Raw genomic sequence first — 20,984 nt, 5'->3', positions numbered from 1 at the left:
TGCAATGATGTTTCAAGGTCCAATGCTTATAAAAATGTGCAATGCTTGACATTGAGTCTACTACGTACAATAAGCTAAATGAAACATACAGGCCTTTGCGAAAACGAATTAGAATGGAGCTAGTTTTGTTTTGACAGCGCCATCTGTCACGACGAAAATTAAAATTGTGCAAAATTGAAATAGAAAATGGAAGGTTACTTCGAAATAAAACCGACGGCTTCGACTGCGCGAACAGAAGCGATTTCGTAACTTTCATTTAGACCGATAAATCCCCAATTGCTCTTGATTGACACAATCACTTTGAGACATATGTCTTCGTTTTCTTATTTATATAGAAGGTGTTATCTAATCGCGACATAAAAATACTGCAAGGTGATGGCGAAAATAAGTTGTTTCTTTGTTACCCTCACCGAACCATTGGAACCCTTCTTCGCAACACAGACCGACCCTCCTTTCTTACCATGTTCGGGGCACCAACATACCTTCAGATATCAGATATGTGTGCAGGCACGCACTAGCACCGCCCCCCCCCCCCCCTCGCCTCCCTCCTTTCAGGTTTGTTCGAAACCATTTCTCCGTATTCGATTAGAGGGATACCATCTGTTTGCGACAAACGTATCTTGCTTTTATATCTCACACATCACACACTGGTACAACGAATCGACTGCAACTTTTTTCACACACCTATTTGTCCGGCTAAAGCTCTCAGCAATGCCTATACTTCAAAAGAAGCTTTAGCATAGTTCAAAAATTTAAAAAAAAAGCAAAATGACGCCACTGTGAAAACGTACTTCAATATTCCGGCCTCGCGCACGTACGGCACCCCGGTTTCCAATTGAAGCAAGACGACACTTGTTTGGGCCTCGTCTCTCTCGAATAAATCTTTGAACACGAAGGGGTTCGGGTGCGATCTTCCACACATGGATTGAATTTTTCGATGCTATTCTTCCATATGGTGGATGGTTCTGGATCCCCTATTTTCGTGATGGTTCCAGCGTTACAGTTTATTTATTTATTTATTTATTTATTCATTCCCTCAGGGCCCGAAGGCATTATAGAGGAGAGTGGACACACACATCTAATTGCACACAAAGACAAACAGTAATTAGGCGGGTAAGCATAAAAATCCCAAAACAGAACATTTTTAAAACAAAACACTGTCTACCAAAATCCAAAAAATATTCGCAAAGTGCAGCTTTGAGTCCGGCATTCTCGGCTACGCTGGCAACAGGTGCGGGAAGGCGATTCCAGTCCAGTGATGTCATGGGTATGAAAGACTGATGAAAGCTTGAGGTGCGACACTGAGGGATGCCAACTTTATTTTGATGGTCGAAACGTGATGAGACGCATGATGGTTGTTTCAACAGATGCTGACGAATATTTGCATTGTGGTGGTAAATTTTAAGAAATAAACATAGACGAGATATTTTTCTACGTAGGGAGAGGTCAGACAAGTTTAGGGTAGTTTGCATTGCTGTTACGCTAGATGTGCGATGATAGTTATGCAGTATGAAACGAACAGAACGGTTTTGAGCAGCTTCTAATGATAATGCAAGCGTTATACCGGGGTCCCAGATAGCGGAAGAATACTCAAGTTTGCTGCGGACCAATGATTTGTAAAGAAGTAGTTTTAAGGACAGTGGGGCAAGAGAGAAGTTCCTTTTTAGAAAGCCCAACATGCGGTTAGCGTTTTTAATTATATACTCAATATGAATGTTCCATGAGAGGTTGTTAGTGATATGAACACCAAGATATTTAAATGAGGACACGGATTCCAGCTCAACAGTTCTTATATGGTACGAGGGACAGGCGTTATTTTGACGTGATACTCTCATGGATTTGCACTTGTTGATATTGAGTTCCATTTGCCAATTATCACACCAACGAGAAATACTGTCAAGGGCAGACTGGAGTGCAAGAACGTCAAAATCGTTAGTTACTTCAGAATAGATGACACAATCGCCTGCGAAGAGACCAACTGAGGATGAGATATGCGAAGGAAGGACATTGATATATATTAAAAACAAAAGAGGGCCAAGTACTGAACCCTGGGGGACGCCAGAAGTCACAGGAGAGGGGTGCGAGTTAATGCCATTAACATGAACAAATTGAGAACGGTTAGTTAAAAAGGCGTTGATCCAAGTCAAAACATGAGAGTCAATGTTCAGTTTACTGAGTTTATACAAAAGGAGCCTATGTGAAACCTTGTCAAATGCCTTAGAGAGATCTAAAAAAATGCAGTCAACCTGAGATGAACGATCGAGGCAAGCGTGAAGGTTATGCGTAAGTGTTAATAGCTGAGTTTCGCATGAGAACAGTTTTCTAAAGCCATGTTGAGCAGGAGAAAAGAATGTATGGGAATTAAGTTGGAAAATGCCCTCATCCAAGTCGCGTGAATGTAATCAAGTAATGCAATTAACTCCGGAATACCGAGCAATATACGCTCCGACGCAGAAACGCCCAGGGGCGAGGGATGTCAGAAGGCGAAACAAAGGAAAATGCCACGAGCTTAGGAATGAGCCACCTTAGCTGGCCGTTTCTTGAATATGCGCTTTTGACCCCAGCCCCCTGAACGGAAGCCCAAACGTTTTGCGCAGAAATGAAAGTGGAACCCGCGATGAGCACCTTGGGGAAACACGACACGCAGACCACAAAAAAGCGCCTGCTTAAAATTCGTCATGAAACGTTCAGGGGTCCATGAAGTAATCCCAGCAGATGTAAAAGTAATTATCGCCCTTCAAACACACGGCCATAAATTTGTAGCTAGCCGACCCGACAACAAAAAGCAAACTGCTGCGCTAGGCATTCCGTCAGTTACAACATGCAGGGTTAAAAGTTTTTCACCCATGTAAGGTACAACAAAAAAAGTCTCGTCCGCAAAAAAATAATTTGAACTGACGACAGCCGTTGCATGCCATCTCGTGTTGCGAAGGCCACTATTCAAGACGAGGGTCTCTGCGGTCGTCGACGATGAAGTAGGGCTTCTCTCTATTTGTCTTTTTGTGGGCGCAGTTGTCTTGCGGAGTGTAGGCTGAAGAAGGAACCGGTGGCTGCGATGAGCGCCTTTCTCGATACATCGAATCCTTCAGGCTGGCAATCGTGGGCCTATCTGCTGCTTCTTCATCTGGCACCTAAAATAAATTTAGTGTTTTCGTTTAGCAAACTTTGCATGATACTTAGTAGGCGTTATAGATATAATAATTTGGTAGAAAACTGCAGAGCAGGTTTGGAGAAGTTCCTCGTTAAACAACCTTGGCAGGGGCGTGTTCGGTTGGGTGCTGCTGACGTTTTCAGCGCCAAGCGCAGCTGGTCCCTCACAAGCCTCGGCTCGTCTGCTGCATGGTTATTTGTCGCCTATAAGTAAAAGGGGCGTAAATGTGCAATGGCATGTTAACGGCCCTTAAGCATATACCTAGTGGCGCTAATAAGAGTAAGTAAGAAACGAATCAAATAACAGTGGTTTCTATCATGCATAAACAGACCGTTAAAGACAAATCGGATAGAGCAACTTACGGGATCTGCTTTTCACGTTGTCTTCTTCAGTCGAAATCGAAGCCGCGCATCCTGATGAATTGTAACGGCAACTAGACGAAACCATTCCGTATGGTTTCTTTTTCTGTTTGTGACATATCTAACCTTCAAGATAAAGGCGATTTTCTTCTCCTTGTTTCATTTCTACAAACCCGGACATTGCCCCTTACTGATGTCTCACTGTTGATTGGGTCGTGTTCTATTTCGGAGTGCAAGGTTATTTTTTTTTTAGTGTGAGGGGGACATAGAGTTTCGTGTTTTGACACAAAGACTGTTCGGCGTTTTATGACTCAGCGCCAGTGTTGGGGTAACGCGTTACAAGTAACGACGTTACCGGTAACGCGTTACTTATTTTTGGTAACGCGTAACGTACTTGTTACTTTTTTTAAAACAGTAACGGGTAATTGTATTTACGTTACGCAGTTCGAGTAACGGGTGACGGCCCTTGCAAAAAATTGTTCTGCTTTTCTGTTGAAAAGCTGTTGAAAAAAGTCAATAGAGAATATAGAATGTCAACAACTTTTCTGTTTGCTTTCTTTTGAATATTGGCCCACTTTTCTAATGAAAGCCCACTTTTCTAATGCACTGAATACCTGAATCACTGACCCATTGACCGCCCCAGAGCCTTACGCCTTATAGTACGGCGGAAGGCCCGATGCCTTCCGTCGTGCTTTGACTTCACGCGCGCGCTCGAGGTGCGCGAACCCCGAAGCGTTGTCAAGGGTAGTAGGCTCGCGCTGGACACGGGACAACTGAAGCTGCTTCCCGTTCTCACCTTGCCAGAGACTATTGAAAAACTTAGCAACTTTTCACATCCAGTCGAGGTGTACAATGTTCAATGAGAAGTCAACAGAAAGTCTGTACCTTTTCTAATGACACTGGCTACAGAGAGTCAACAGAAAATTTTCAACGCGAAGTAAACAGAACGCCTGCAGTCATTTTGATGAAACTGTCAACAGAAAGTCAGCAGAAAAAAAAGCAAAATAAAGTTAATAGGAAGTCAACCGCTTTTCTTTTGACTCAGGCTGAAGAAACTCATCAGAAAAGTTTCAACACAAAGTCAACAAACTTTCTGTTGACCATGTCAGCAGAAAGTCAAAGTCAAAAGGAAGTAATCAGTGTCAACAAGAAGTCAACACGTTTTCAATAAAAAGTCAAAAATCATTTTTATAGGGGGATTTACGTCGCTGGTTACTTTTACTTCATAGAACTTAAAACAAAATTATACAAATTGTTTTCCGTGCTTCTAGGCGCCAAGCTAAGTGATCTTTTGTTTTCTTTGCGTTTTTCTTTGCATTTTTTGTGAGTGTTTGGGTCAAGCCATAAGAAAACAAAGTAATTATGTTAAGTGGCTGCATAGACATGATGTTTCTGGAAATATGGAGATTAAGTATACGTTTAACGTGAAAACATCAAACCTATCAATTCATAACTAAAAAAGTAACGCAAAAATAATGTGCGTTACTTTATATCGGTAGCTGTAACGCGTTCCTTTTATTTTCAAGCAATTGAATTTAATTGGCTTTATGTAGGCACTAGGCCTACAGTAACAGGACAAAAGGCAGATTAGCTCTGCCTGACTTGAGCCTATCACCCGTTTACAATGGTCAGCAGGCGAAAACAAAAACAATTATCATTAAAGATAACAAGGAGATACAATAGCCCATCAGCAACAATCAACACAGCATGTTTTGTACAGGGCTTATACTATCGTTAGTGCACTTGATACTTTGGAAATAAATGAGACAGGTAATACAACTCATACACAATGAAAATATAATCTAAAAGTATGTACTCGACATGATATGAGAGAAGGTACCATTGCAGACTAATTTTAAAGCTGTGTTTTGTTCCACCATCTGAGATTATTTTCCTAACGGATGGATGTTTATTTAAGAAATCAGGTATGAAGTATGATAATTGGTGATGTCCATAATTCGTCCTAGACCAAGGTCTTCTATAATAGCCGTGTCGGAGATTGTACTGTGTATTACTAGGAAGAAGTGCGTAAAAAACGGGTGGGGTCACTAATTATTTCGAGTGGTAAGAAAACTGTGTTTAAAATATGAAAGCCGCTTACACTCTAAGAAACGCCCGTACGTCTACTTTCCCGCAGAACACTCGGAGATCCAATCACCGCAACTTGCGGAGGCAGCTCAGCGAATGACGATGCCGAAACATATTTTTACACAACGCAGTCTGAGTTGTGACATTAATCTATACAAAACATCAGGCTTGCATTGCTTAATGTCACAACTGAGACTGCTTTTTTGTCTAAACATATGTATCGGTATCATCATTCGCTGAGCTGCCTCCGTAAGGTGCGCTTAATGAATCTCCAAGTGTTGTGCGGGAAAGTAAACTCACGGAATTTTTTAGAGTGTACAACTCTCTGTAAGACCGAATTAGAGCGCAGCTCTCGAGGAGGAAGAGGGAAGGGTACTGAGGGAAGCGTATAGTCCTTCATCCTCCTCATCTCCTCACCCTGCCTGATACTTCTCAAGGTTACACCGGTGGCGCCGGCGACGCCGACGCCATCGGCGTAACTGTGAGGTCACGTGACCCTCACGACTTCACGGGGGTCAGGTTATCTCACAAGGGTGACGTGACGTCGCCGGGGCCACGCGAACTCACTGGAGTCACGTGACTTCATGGGGATCACGTGACTTCGCGGGGTCACCTAACCTCATGGGGGTCACGTCACCTCACAAAGGTCACGTGACGTCCCCGGGGTCACGTGACCTCACGGGGGTCACGTGACCTTACGGCTACGCCGATGGCGACGCCGACGCCGCTCAAGCCTGAAACGGGAGCCTAAGATTTTTTTTGAGCCTAAGAGCTTAAAAAAAACGGTGCTTTGTGGTCAGTATGTTGAAGGTTTTTTGTACTACGTATAGCTTTTGATTTCGCAAACGAAACAACCTATAAATATTATTTTGTTGTTATTCAACCGCAAACTATTAAATAGTAATGGAGATGAAAGTAACTAAAGTATAGTACAACTGACGTTTTAACCAGCATGGAACCAGCAATCTAATTTTGTATAAAATACCAATAAATGTCAAGATGCTCGCATGCTTTTTATTAATACGAGCTGTGTCCAGCATAAATTTCTTCTGACAATTTATAAACGCTTACACGCTCGATCACACAGTCATAAATAGTTTTTAATAATTCTCAATCGTCAGGTTTACCTCGTGGCTTAAAAATATCATATTTTGTTTTCGTAACATTTAACTGAAGTTGATTAGAATCAAGCCAGTCCGATAACTCGTTGAGCCACGTGTTAGCAATAACTTCTAGATGACGTAAAAATGAACCAGAAAAAGATAAGCTTGTATCGTCGGAGTACAAAACTATTTTAGGAGTTCTTAGGATAGATACAATATTATTAACATAAATATTAGAAAAAAACAGAGGACCTAAAGTAAGCCCCTATGGAACCCCATGCGAAATTTGTTCTGGCTTGGGCCGGTAACCATTAAAACACGTATATTGTGGCCGTCAAGATAAGTAACTACGTACCAAATCTAAAGCAACACCTTGAATTCTAAAGAAACGGTAGTTTATAAAACAATATATCATGTTTAATGAGATCAAACGCTTTTCTGTCGTCTAAAAATATTCCAGTGCTAAATAGTTTTTTTTTTAAATGTTGATTGATTTTTCTTTGATACTAAGTAGCGCCATTTCTGTTGACTTTTTTTTTCTTGAAAACCGTATTGCTGCATTACAAGGACATCTCTTTCATTCAACAATTTGCATAAGCGTTTTTTTATCAGATGTTCTGATACATTTAAAAATAAGGGAAGTACGGATATGGGCCAATAGTTATTAATGTTGCCAAAAGAACCTAGGCTTTGTGCCATGCCATGGGGAAAAGTATTAAGGCTCGTTCACACTCTTGCAGCCGAGCACGACCAAGACAGACAAGACCGGTTTTTAATCCTCCTGCGACTTCTTAGGAGCAGCTCCACTGCGGCGGGGCTGGTCCAAAGACACTGCAAAAGGCTAAAAAACCGGTCTGGCATCTCTCGGCCGTGCTCGGTCGCATATATGTGAACGGCGCTCTAGTTGCTAATGGAATGTTACATATATGCTGTAGAGGAGAACACAAAAGATGCGCGACAGCTATGATTGGTATGGCCTTGATATCATCTGCTGTAATGAGTAACGCATTTCGTTACTTTTTTCCGGTAACGCCTACAATACTGCTGCAGCGCCCACGCTGCATCTCAGAAAAATGAAGAATGGAATTCCGGGTCCCGATTTTTGCTCGACCTCTGCTATTTCCCCTCTGAATTTCCGGGGAAATTACGTCACATGACTTTATGTCACGTGACCTATAGAACAATGTTGTTTCTCCGCTAAATATGGCGGAAAAAGTGATGTCATGTGAGTTGGTCACGTGACCAAAACGAAATTTTAATTTGCCTGCTAGATTTAGCAGGAATATCAACGCCACGTGACCTCAGCACCAATTCAGTTTCTCCGCCAAATTTAGAAGAAGAAATGACATCCCGTAACTTTGTGACACGTGACCAACGCACGAATTCAGGAAAGAAGTTGTCTAAGAAAAAACGGTAAATCACTTGCGGACGTTTTTATCTATTTTACTGCCATGCCCCTTGTCATTTTATGCAAATTGCTAAACCTGGGTAGTTTCTATAGTAACTAATATTATTTACATTATTTACCTAATATATAAATCACAATACTGAACATATTTTTTTCATCCGTTACAATGGTGGATACCTGCTCTGCAGCACTATTATATCAAAGACACAACATTGCATCAAGATAAGCAATACAATATTCTTGCAACCCAGAAAGCATGAGCGTTAACAGCATGGTGGATAATAAAAGTCTGGACGACTTAAATCGTGATTTGTGTCATAATTTCAAAAGTGCTTTAAATCATACCTGCTTCACTACAATATTTTGAATAAAAACATTTCCACAAAAATAATACTAAAATTGTTTTTTTTTAAGTTACTACTTTCTATCATGCATTGTATATTACTTGTTTTCTTTTTTAATCAAGGAATCGCTAATCAAAACAAAAAATCTCATAACGCACTGAAATCAAAAATAAAGTTGTGCCTGACCAAATCGAACCACACAATATTAAGCTGTTTATTTTTTCTACTAGAAAGTCAAAGTTTACTAAAAAACAGTCCCTTAATCTGCAAATTTACAGTAATACATCTAGTTATCAAATGCACTCTTTTATAGCTCTACTAATGTAAAATACATTAATCTGGTATAACGCAAAAAATCTCGTTTAAATCATAGGCATCCAATAATTTGTAGTTAAACAAAAAGTTATTGTTTTTCGCTCCCTGGAATCCCCTAGGCAAAGCGCAATCTGATCAAACGGTTTCAAATAAAAAAAGTCGAACTAAACGACAAAAAGTTTGTTTTCTTCTAAAAATGTTCAGTGCACAATTGTGTTGCACTCTTGTCGGCAATAGCAAGACTTTCAAATTTAAAGATACCAATGTGTGGAGGTTGGACAATGAATACGCACTGGAAACCGGAATATTCCAACAAGCTGGAGGTTTATTCGGGGCTTGCGAACCGTCTTGAAGATTGCATTCACCTTCGTGGAAGAAATAAGGCATTCGAACGGGTGTCAGTAATCGGAGCACGAAAGCCTCAATAAGCACTTTTTGTTTGGTCAATGAAAACTGACATTACTATATTATTTCTGAACAAGAACAAATGTAAACCATACGCACGATGTTCATCAGCCTTATGATGTATCGAGCCTGTAATAATTTGCTTTCCTTGAGGGCCTTGTGTATTACACTGTCAATCATGACGTACATTTCAGGTCGCCACACGGTGGGTGGCTCTGCAGCGTCATCTAGAAGGTTTCAAATCATGGCACGCCCTCAGTGCTTCGCAAGTTTAGAATGAACTATGTAATCATTTTGTTTTTTAATATGCACGCTGCCAGATAAGTTTATCTTGTTTTCTGTGCAAGATAGTGAAACAGTCTCTCCAAATAAATGTTTTCAAATTCATTATATCATCAAAGTGCGGTCTCGAATTGTAGTTACTCGCGCAGCACGTGCTGACGTCTACCGAATTATTTAAAAGCAAAATCGTCATGCAGAAAAATTAGGGTTTCCACTGTGTACAGAAAATTGCATCATGGTGATAAAATGGCCAGTATGTATGCCGCGCATGTAACTAGAATTGCAGCCTGCTTCTTGGTTATTGTAGAATTGGTTGAGAGGACTGCTGAAAAAAAGTTAAATTTTTTAAAAACAATATAAGCTTACTTTTTGGCAGTAGACTTCCATCGGAACGTTCTTCAACGGGAACTGTAAACATTATAGTGATACTGAATGTGAAATGTAATCAAATTCAAAGGTTATATCTTTTTAAAGGCATTCTTCTTCAGCAAAATTATAGAGGAACGCTTCGTGTTTTGCTGTCAATTAGTTTTTGTTTGTATTTTTCTTTTTTGCTGTCCCGTTTTTGCGGTTTTTAGTCGTTAAGATATCTTCAAGATAATTTTCTCAAATTGTTAAAATATCCGATATCAGTGCATATGTGTTTATCGAAATACCATCACCTCAAAACTGAACCATGCCGAAATAAAGTAGATAACTCTTTTTGCTTGAAAGAAAAGACGACGAAGTGATATTTTTGCATGTGTTACCTAAAAAGCAACCATAATTAAATAAAAATATGAGACGTTATAATTGTCAGTATATTCCGCTCAGGCTGGAAACGGGCCCCTAAGAGCTGCTCTCTAAAAATACTGAGGGGCCGTCGCCTTTTCAAGAACTTCTCCTTTTCTCTTTCCGATGATAATCAATTAATGCGCTCATTTCGCCACGCTTTAAACATAGTGTGTTGATAGAGAGAAAACGGGAGGTGAATTAATTCATCGAGAGAATAAATGGCAAATAAGTGAGAGCATACCAGTATTGACACTGCACGTGAAGCGAACGCTGAAGGAAGGAATTCGGTCGTACGTTTAAAATTTCTAATCATTTTTGCTTCAGGAAATATAGCCTTTAATGATTGAATTTTCAACAAATATCTAGTGTATAGTGTTTTATTCTGTCACTTACTTCCCAAGTGGATCGCCTTTTCAGGCGTCGGTAGCGGATATATTCTGTGAGGGACTCGGCCGGATTTTTCATGTATTCTCAATGGCTCAATTCCATGTGTAAAGTTTAGGTATCCTTCCTGTTAAAAAAGTGAAAGATTTCTGAATATTGCAAGCATAGCCCGTTGCAGACCGTTTGTGAATCGCTAAACAAACTTTTTATCCTTATTAAAAATTCAATTGAATCGGAAGCAATTTATGGAGAAAGTATTCTAAATATATATTTTAAAGTTCTCATAAATAATGTTCTTTAGACGCTGTGGCGATGTGAACTTCCAATATGCTTAATACCCCTTCATTTTTATGAAACTTAAAAAAACACTCCAGGTTTATAAAATGTTCGCGAAAATCTATGCAGTTAGCAAATACAGGATTTATAAATAACGATTGCATAACCTCCTCTACATTTGTATAATCGTATTTATTGTTTCTATAAGAATATATACTTAAAAAATGTGTATATACCATTTCAATTCCCACGTCTGTTTCAGTAATTGTAAAGGATGCCTTGTGTTCCGAATTTTCATAAACACTATTACGTATGTCTGTAGTATCCATCTGAAAGAACATATTATGAGTAAAATAACTGCGAAGGAATATTCATGTTAGTAGCAGCTGAAATGCTAAACAGTTATAACTTATAGCCAAGCTATCTATTGCTAGGGTTTCGTGGATTCTTTGTGTACGTCAACAAAACTCAGGCCCTCAATTTGGGGCACACTCACTTCATTTTATGCAAAAGCTTATGTCTCATCACTTGGATATGCATTTTCAGTAGATTAGTTATCAATAGCCTCCATTTTCAAGATCAGTAGACTCCCACGTAGATAATAAAGGTTTTTTAAATATTTGGGGCTGTGCTACTCGTGTCTGCTATGTGTACTCTCGCACCGTTATCTCCTTGTAGACGCTCCAAGCGCTTGCGAGCTCCTGCTCGTCACGACGACCACGTATCAAGACCATAAATCTGGTCGTACCTTTGTTCAAAATTCTTTGACACGCCTGTGTCGTGTGCTAAACAGCTTCGCTGGTCATCCACCTTCTCAGAGTGGAATTGCTCATGCTTTTTTTGCAAGCTTTGGCATTTTACAAAAACACAGTAAATGATAACATTTAACGAATTTCAACGAGACGGAGAACAAATATCGGTGTGAATGGTTGTGTGAATTATCGAGGAAGTTAAAGTTTCTCAAACAATGCAAAAAAGAAATCGTGGGAGTCGGTACGTCATTTAAACAAATGTGTGTTTTTTACGTTATAATTAGCGGAGACAATTATAACATGAACGGCATCTCGAAATGCACGAAAACTTCCAAAGGCACTAGCGGGCACATCAAAAAGCTTCTGAGCGAAAAAACAGCTGGAATGTTTATTTTCTAAGTAAATTAAGTGAATTTCGAACAATGAGGCAGAAGCATGCTTTCTTGTGAAAGGTAATCTTTTCTTACCAATTCGTGATTCACCTCTCCATGCTTAGCCTCGGAAAAATACAGACTGTCCCCTAAAACACTGGATTCTTCCAAGTCTATGACGTAGTCTTTAGAAAGTTGAACAGCGCCTCTTGAGTTGCCGCTTCTGCTTTCAATCAAAACCGGATACACGACACCTGGAACGTAACCGCTCCTTTTATCCGACCGTTCCATACTCGCAACAAACTTCTCGGTACAGAGGAAGAAATTAAACGGTGGTCACAGGTCACGGTGTTTTTGCTACAAAAAAATCGTACGTAGATCTCCCAGCAACGTTGCCTTTCACAAACAAAAGACAATTAACTCAACAAAAATAAGAAAACCCTTCTGCAATGACAAGACGTTGGGAACGTTACGTATTGCAATAAAAGCACACCACGTAAAGCAAGCCTGCACTCATGTGAATAGTTCAAACGGAAGAGATTTAGAAAATACGGGGAAGGGGAGGGGGGCATCTTCCAATCGTGTTTCGTTAACACTATTTATCCTTTCATATGCATTTCTTAATATGCAGCCCATCAGAAGATATGCTACTTCCCTAGACCTCAAAATGCTATTAGAGTGCCATACCACATAAAAGGAAGGGACTGAAGAATCTAGATTACCTTGTTGTCAAATTTTTGTTAATGATGGTTATAACCTTAATCTTTTGTACCACGCCTACGTTCCTGTTCTTGCGAAAACCTTTTGGCAATCTATCAAACCTTTCGCTCTTCAGCGCTCTAATTGTACGGCTCCATGATGAATGGAACATCGTTTTGGGACGGTCACATTCATTTGGTAACTTCGATTGTACAGGTATTCTGAACAAACAGACTCTAAGAAAGGCGCGAAGGGTAATTTTCTCAAAGGCGCAACAACGCGAAAGAATTTCTGGCAGATTGGAACTCGGGAAAACAAAAACATTACGTGATTGTGCATTCCGTGCACGTACAATGCAATTGGCGTTCCAAATTAAAAAGCCACAATTGCATCGTCTCTTTATTTGTAGGTGTAATAGGAGGAACCAAGTGCATGGTATTTACAAAGACCTGACGTTTGCCAGACGTTGATACGCGAACAACTGCTTCCAGTGTGATGACCCCGGTGTCGCTTTCTACCAATTTATGACGCCCTTTGGCTGGCTGAACTGTGGGGTACGATGCCTTTAGAACTCGTTTGTGACTGGTGCGTTCAGGATCCTATCGCACCCATGCCTTAAAAGTAATCCCGAATTTTTCACAAACGACCTCACAGGAGCCAAAGTGTCACACTCACGAATGTCGCAACCCTTGCGCTTGGTGCCAGAATTCCCGGGCAAAATTAAAATGGAATGCTCGTACATTTGGCTCGTACAACCACCGCTGCGACGCCCCCAGGATTCTGACCAACGGCATAGAACTTATATGACGTCAGAGTGGTTGAGAGTACAAGAATTTCGTTCGCAACTTCTATGTCACAGATATTAAAAAACATAGAATCACTAGGTTTGCGTTAACCCAGACGCAATTTCATTTCGCTTGTGTTTTTAAAGACCTTTGGATATAGTACCGGGTGTATCAGGTAGCGGCCAAACGCTTTAAATCGACCGAAAATTTCGTTTTTTTAAACTATCGCTCTACGATGTTCTGCAGCTTTGCACACAGGTGGTGCATTTGTTCTGTAAAATTTGGAAAGAGCGAGCTTACCTGAGAAAAATGTAAAAAAAAAAGGCTTAACTCCTATGGAAACGCAGCGAAGTCACCAGTCTTCAAACAGTAGGGCACCCTATTGACTGAAGACCGATGGCTTCGCTGTGTTTCCACAGGAATTAAGACTATTGCTTTCTTTACTTTTTTCCTCAGGTAAGTTCGCTCTTTGCAAATTTTATAGAAAAATATGCGCCGCCTGTGGGCAACGCCGCACAAAATCGTAGAGTGATGGCTTAAGAAACCGAAATTTGCGGTAGATTTAAATAGCCTGGCCGCTATTTTTGATACCCGATAGAATACCAACGTATTAAAATGTCCGAATCAACGCGTCATGTTATCGGGAGATATAGCGGCATATATTTATAGGACGCCGCTTCTACAATCATTGACAACCTAAGTGAAGGACGTGCTGACTGACGAGCATCTCATTATTTCTTCTCATCCAGTAGGATTGCGGTATTAGAGGATAAGAACACGAAAAAAGCAATTACGAAGCAAGAACCAAGAGTATAAGATCAAGCCACACCCTGCGCGCCTTATTTGTCAGCGACTATGAAGGAATCTGTGAATACAATCAATGCAGCGTGTCTACCCCAGCTTATTTAAATATTTAAACTAAGCCTTTGGGGGCATGGTGCATGCCGTAATACAAATTATTTCTCGTCTGCAATATTGTGTGCGGAATTTCCATGATATTTGTTTATCGTGCCCAAAAGCTCGGAAGTTGAAGCTAGGGAGAAATGTAAAATTCGATTTTGCGTCACTAAGAAAAACGCGATGCGGAAGCGCCTGAGTAAATAGAATGAATACATCACCGGCATGAGCAGTAGCTACGCTGAAAAAGATGAGTGTAGCCGAATACATTTTCCGTCATAAAAACGTCCTTAAGGGAAAAATTTATATTTGGAAATGAAAGAATGCCTTTGTCAGGAACCTCTTTAAAGGGTGAAAAGGTTAAGCGCCCTTTAACATGATACACAAAATGCGAGATAATGAACACAATAGGCAAAATGACGTACACAGGAAGTTGCATTCAATATGTTAAAGGCAGCTTTTGCACAAGACGAGAATTAACTCCGGCAATGGACCTTTTTCAAACGTCAGAGCCATCTCGTGGCAGTCTCAATAGCTCAAATTTCTCCTCACTGATGACGGTAATAGAAGATCAAGATTGTCTACCTTGAAACACTCCCGATTTTGTGAATCAAAGGCGACTTTCAAGGGCCAACTTGTTAGAAAGGATTCTCCGCTTCTCTGTGGTATGCTTTCAAAGGCGTTCAATTTTCCAAGAGTGCAGAAGCTTCGTAGCGCCGCAATTAAAGCGTCGAGTTTGGCTCTGCACGTGGCAGGGAGACTAACATTTGAAAATGGTCTATCGAAGCGCGTCAAAAAAGATACGCCTGCGGTTTGGTTATCGTGGTTGAGACTAATTATGGCTTGCACTTACGACACATCAGCGGCCATTCTGGTGGCCATTGCTGGCTGAGCACGTGGGTTCTGCATCAATGCATGAAAATAAGTATGTAATATGACGTCACATGCCGGCCACACACAAACGCCGCGGCTAACGAGACATGTTATTGTCACGAAACCGGCCCGTCGAAGACGCGGAAGAATACACCAGCGGTTTTCGACAAATGGCTTCCTCTGATATATCGTCGCTTCGATATCAAAAAGTGCGATTCCATACACTGAATAACAGTCATAGCACGTAAAACCGGGATTAAACAATCGTGTACTTTCTGAGCGGCATCTGACTTGCTACTAGAGAAGGCCTGAACAGCTCTCAAGGGCTAGCTTTACTCAAGTGATTTCTATTGACATATTCACGACCGAGTTGGCATCGCGCTCGTCACCCACGGGAATGCACGGGGCTAGGGCCCCACCAGCCAAAGTTCTCATTTTATCTTTCTCGTCTCTGCTATAACGTTCTCAACTTGTAACGTATCCCTCGTTCATGTTCGAAATGTTCTAGACCACAGAGTATGTACGAAAGAAGCTGAATCCGGCAAGATTCGGACATTGGTTCCTTGTCACCGTCACGGGATGCGCGCTGTTCTTTTTGCTTCAGTTAGGGATGCGAGTTCACCTTATTGTACATTTATTTTCAGTTTTTAAATCAACCTACTTTTTTATTCATGATAATAGAGTAGTGCCCAGGGAAGACACCCGAAACTGTAGGGAGACCGGGAGGTATCCAGGGCTGCCCGTTAGATGACGCCACTGTGTTCACACTTTGTAAGCGGTCGCAGGCGTGTCAAAACGACCATTCCGCCGGTCGTTTTGGATCAGACGACAGGCTACGGGGAGTGACCAACTGTCGTCCCGGCATTCCCCATCGCGCTCGGCTATTGTAATTTCCGGAAAGCCCCATCACCCGTCGGTCGATCGCCGTTCCCCTCATGCTCGGCGACGCAGGAAGTTACGTCTCCCAGAGATCGGCTTCCACTCGGCTCCGGGAAGATCAGCCGATCGAGATCTGGGCGTTCCGAACCCTAAACCAGAGTTTGCGCTGCTCCAAAAGGACTTGCGAAAGACATTCGGATTAATCTCAAACGACCAGTGGCGATCGCGCCCTCCAAAAAAGTGCATCCCGGAACGCGACAAACTACGAGTGGAATTCGTCATTAATCAAACGCGAATCTCTTAAAAACACCTTGAAGGGACCATGAAGACCACTTTGAAGTTCAGTTTAACGATTCGTATGAACGCCAAGCGCTTGCGCGTCGCACAAATTAATTGAATAGAACCAGCAACAGTCACACCGGGACCGATGCGAGCGACGCCGAGACTGCGGGAAAATCCAGCTTATGAATGACGTGGACCGTGACATCAATTGAGGCACGTCGGGCGATTGGTCGAAATGAACGGAGTCCGCTTGCCCTTGTTTTTGATCGTAAGTTGTTATAAAAGATTTCGTATTTTTTCTTATTTAGTAACAACGAAACTTTTATATTCTTGACAGAACAAATTACTACAATAAATTAAAATATTATTTCAGTCTGCGGGCACGCGGAGTGAAAAGACTGAATAACGGAGAGCCTTTAAAAAGAAGCAGAAACAATTCTTAAAAAAAAAAAAAAACGATTTAGAGGAGAATTTTAGAGTATTTTTATCCCGTTAACTTGAATACCACGTTCATTTTCCACGGCGATTCATACTAAACATGAGAAAACCCGAAAATCCTCCGACCAGTAGTGACGTCATACTAGAATCTTTGGGCCGCCAAGCGCGTGTCGCTTGTTTGGGCAGCGCGTGGAATCGTAAGCTTGCCAGGTGTATTTTTCCGCACTGACGTCAGTCGTGACGTCTATCTCTGACCTTTTCGAACACAGCAAGAGTGCACGCGCACAGCTTTGACAGGTGCTGAAGATGCGCTAAGCAGGGATTCCGAAAACTCCTAGTATCGCGCCACGCCTCGTGCACTTTGATATTAACTTTAAAAAAATAATTTCTGCAGCCTCCGTGCGCCATACTGAAAAAATATTTTTCTATACTTGTGATCTTGGAGGCCAAATGAAGATGATTGTGGTGTTTTTTCCTAAGGCAAGCCGCTACCCAAAAACAAAAATAAAATTCTGCAAGAAAAGTTGATCTTGAAAAATGATATATTTGCATCCACTAGCATCTAGAGGTTTACCGCATAAAGTTTAATTAGTTTACACTGCATAGTTAACTTTTTATACATCATTTTTGTCCAGCGAAGCTAAAGAAAAGGTAGGGTTTGCAGCAATTTGAACACACTTTTCTCCGTTCCGCTTTTTGCTAGAAATTCTATTTTAGTCAATCTATCGTTTGATAACGGCAATAAAGGGACGGCTCGTTCTTCACTTTTCCTGACTCAAATTTAATAGGGAATGCGGCTATGAAATTGTTTCGTCACTTTACGGATATTTTTATAAAAAAAATCAAAGCCACAGAAGACCAAAAACTTGACCTATTTTGCAGAAGAAAACATTTACAGAAATAAATTACATTTTACAAGAAACTTTCCATAGCCGCGCCCCCTAGGCATTCCGCTACATATCTAGGAGACAAAAAATTAGAATATTGGGATAGTTTTCCGACGATAGATTAACTACACAATGTAATCGTGTTACTGATAGAAGCTGCTCTAATTTCCTTCCCGTTTGACCGACAGACCTGAACTTTTGTTAAGCATCCTCTAGCATGACTATCAGCCTGCCCTGTAAATTTCATTAAATTTACGCCAAGGGTTCGAAAGTTGACCCCCTGGGGGGTGTGTCCCCTTAAATAAAAAAACCACTTCAGTCTCTCTCTAGCTTGAAAAGCATTTAGTGTAATACTTATAAAAAAATGTTTTTTTTTAGAAAAACAAAATTGGCGAATCACTGTGTTCCGTTCGGCTTGTGACGCGGCTCTTAGTTCCACGCTCGAATGGAGTTGCAGAAACTGTTCCGGGCTGACGCACTGCAGTTTCCAATACTCGTCAGGGTCCCTTTTAAAAAGCATCTGTCATACCTCGTTTAGCACGCCGCAATCTTTCCGGAACATCCATCCAGCTTTTCATCCAAACCGACCTTTTTGCGCGTGGGGTGTACGTAAAAATCAGTACATGTCCCTGCGGGAGCCCAAGACTCCGTCGCTTTCACGCCGAGCCTCCTCGATCAGGACCATACTTTCGTCATGTTTTGGGTTAATAAATCTAATTGAAGTTCCCGTTGAGCCTTTGACGAGTTTTATCTCACATGGTATGCGCAACAGCGACACGCAACTGTTATAGTTCTCAGTAACATGATAGCGCCGTTCGCAACGCGAATGGCAATAAATCATGTCAACAAAAATTAAGGTCCATACCAGGGTTGGGCAGAAATACTCAAAAATGTATTTGGGAGTACAAATACTAGGAGACATAAAAATAGGATCAAAAATACTGATACTCAAATATATCTGGAAAAATCTATCGCGATATGTATCGGAGATAAATATTAAAAATAAGCCTAAAATCTTTGGAAATACAAATATAGAAATATATTTTACTGAGGGCGGAAATAAAAATACTTAAATACTGATACTGCAATACATTTTACAAATTTGTTTGAGACGCCAACTGTGATTAAGCTTGAAGTGGAAGTTTTTGATGACGAAATTACCTTCTCGCAGGCTTGGCACTTCACCTTAAAGTGGCAAGCGACGTCGCCTCGCTGTACGGTTCCAAGCGGCAAGGAGTCTTCAATGGGCTCAAAAACGTTCAGTCAAGGAGTTACCGAGGTCCCTTCTCTGGAATTCTGCGTGTCTGAAAAGGTTAAAACAGCGCAAAAAAACGACGGACAGCGTAAAGGACACGGACAGAGAGCTCTGTCCGTGTCCTTCTTTACACTATCCGTCGTTTTTTGCGCTGTTTTAACTTTTTAAGTATGTCATACCCACTCGCCCAGGCTTCAACTTTATCTGTGTGTCTTATGAGCGATGCGAAAAGACTTCGACCTGTAAATCAATTTCATGTCACCCTAAATTCCATCGAAACGTCATCATGCTCCCACTCAATAAGGGCGCCCCTCTCAACAGTGATCACATGACGTCACGGTGGAATGATCTGGTATTCGTGTATCTGTAGGTGTGGCCTTGAACGTAAAACTTCACCCAGGCTGCTGTATGAAAGAACGATATGTAATTTTGTTGTAGGTGACTTCGTTGAAGATCGTGCAGGCAGTTAGTTGCCATTGAAATTTTTGAGAGCAGTGGACCACCTTTATCATCCTGGAACACGTCTTCTGTTAGGTTGAAAAAAACGACACGGTGGCATCGTTGTTGTGACGGTCCTTCCTGCAGACCCGCCAACGCTATGACGCATGGATGGCAGTCCTCGAGTTTTTCCTAGCCGCATTCCAACAGAGACCTTCGTGGATTGCGACCTGAGATCGCCGGCGCAGGTGCTATCTCTCGGAGAAACAGCACGCTCGAGACGAGCCGCAGGTATACGAAATCTGTGTCGGCAAAGAGAGGCCACATTTGGCCTCCTCCATGGTTATCGGATCAGCAGAGTAGCGGGCCATGTTCACGTCAACTGAGGACGTACCGTTGAGCCGCGCAATATAACGGGCACTGACGCTTTCGGATATGTGTTGCGGGCATCAAACTTCGATTCCCTCAGACCCTCTTTCCGGACGAACATGTCACAGCAATACTTCGCTCTCGGCCAAAGGGTTTATTCACTCACTTATTCCCTGCGGGTTTCGACGTCGGGGAATGGTCAACAGCGAGGCCTTGGGGACGTCCGACGCCATAACAGCTGCCCCTAGTCCCAGCGGTAGTCATCCACTCCGCGTCATGGGGACGTCGTCGTCCAGGGTCGCTGTCCGGTCCGTTGTTCGAGTCCGCCGATCGGTGTAGTGCCTGCACTCCCCGCGCCAGCGTCCCCCACCGTCTGAGCTGCACTACGTCACTCGTTTACCCCCAGGTCGGCACCAAGAGAGAGCTACCCTTTGTCTCGGTTCCCCTTTTAAGACTTTCCTGGCTTTGTCCCTCCAACCGTCCAATCGGAAACCCTGCCGCGAGCCGACCCTTCGACGTCAGCGCTGAATGAGGGAGAGCTTGCCCCGTCCCTCCCGGAGGGATCGGACATAACACGACAGGACTGCAGTGGGAAACGGGAAGGTCAAGGAGGAACGGGGGGCCGGGCAGAAGGTCTCCACACCTCCCCTCCCTCGAGCCTCGGACTCTGGAAGGCTTGAGTCGGCGGGGGCCGGACGGTCTCCCGGGAGAAGCTCCTCCTGCAGGAAACTCGCCTGAGCTGAGTGTCGCCCATGATGACGTGCACCCTCGATGATGATGGTGGCGGCACCAATCCAGCCAGGTCAGCGGTGAACGTTGATTCACTGGGAAGCTCGCGAGCGACGAAGCACGGTTTACGACCTGGTCCGGTGCACCACAGCACACAACACGGACGATCACTCAGGCACCCGCCGGCTCTGAAAGTTCGTTTCGGTCCCTAATATTCAAGACAGCGAATCGCGCGAAAACGAATACCGGCACGCTATATCAGACAGCGGAGCGAAACCAAATTCCTCCGATCGTTGGACATGCCAGAAAATAAAAACAAATCATGAAGACCGTCATGCTACACGTTCCAGAGGTAGGTAAGAGGAAAACCATTCCTTAACTAAAAATTATGACCACTCACTGTATACTGAAATCGTACATACGCCCGCTATATAATGGTTG

The 20,984-nt window shown here is 42.3% G+C and overlaps 1 protein-coding gene across 1 annotated transcript in view; it reads right to left on the bottom strand.

The window, feature by feature from the left end:
- LOC115316311 (venom metalloproteinase antarease-like TtrivMP_A) overlaps window positions 1–14,681 on the bottom strand; it is a 36,447-nt gene extending 21,766 nt beyond the window's left edge. The window contains exons 1-7 of the mRNA XM_040212251.1: window positions 14,615–14,681; window positions 12,109–12,266; window positions 11,126–11,218; window positions 10,623–10,740; window positions 9,822–9,863; window positions 9,273–9,400; window positions 9,062–9,133 (exon numbers count right to left, since the gene is read on the bottom strand). Of these exons, the coding sequence (XP_040068185.1) occupies window positions 9,062–9,133; window positions 9,273–9,400; window positions 9,822–9,863; window positions 10,623–10,740; window positions 11,126–11,218; window positions 12,109–12,266; window positions 14,615–14,663 (660 nt within the window). The 5' untranslated portion in view covers window positions 14,664–14,681. The remainder of the gene's footprint in view (window positions 1–9,061; window positions 9,134–9,272; window positions 9,401–9,821; window positions 9,864–10,622; window positions 10,741–11,125; window positions 11,219–12,108; window positions 12,267–14,614) is intronic.
- Between the last annotated feature and the right edge of the window lie 6,303 nt (window positions 14,682–20,984).

This window comes from Ixodes scapularis, unplaced genomic scaffold (genome assembly GCF_016920785.2).
Source record: "Ixodes scapularis isolate PalLabHiFi unplaced genomic scaffold, ASM1692078v2 PGA_scaffold6__148_contigs__length_123643588, whole genome shotgun sequence".
NCBI lineage: Eukaryota > Metazoa > Arthropoda > Arachnida > Ixodida > Ixodidae > Ixodes > Ixodes scapularis.
This window is presented reverse-complemented; position numbering and strand designations above follow the sequence as displayed.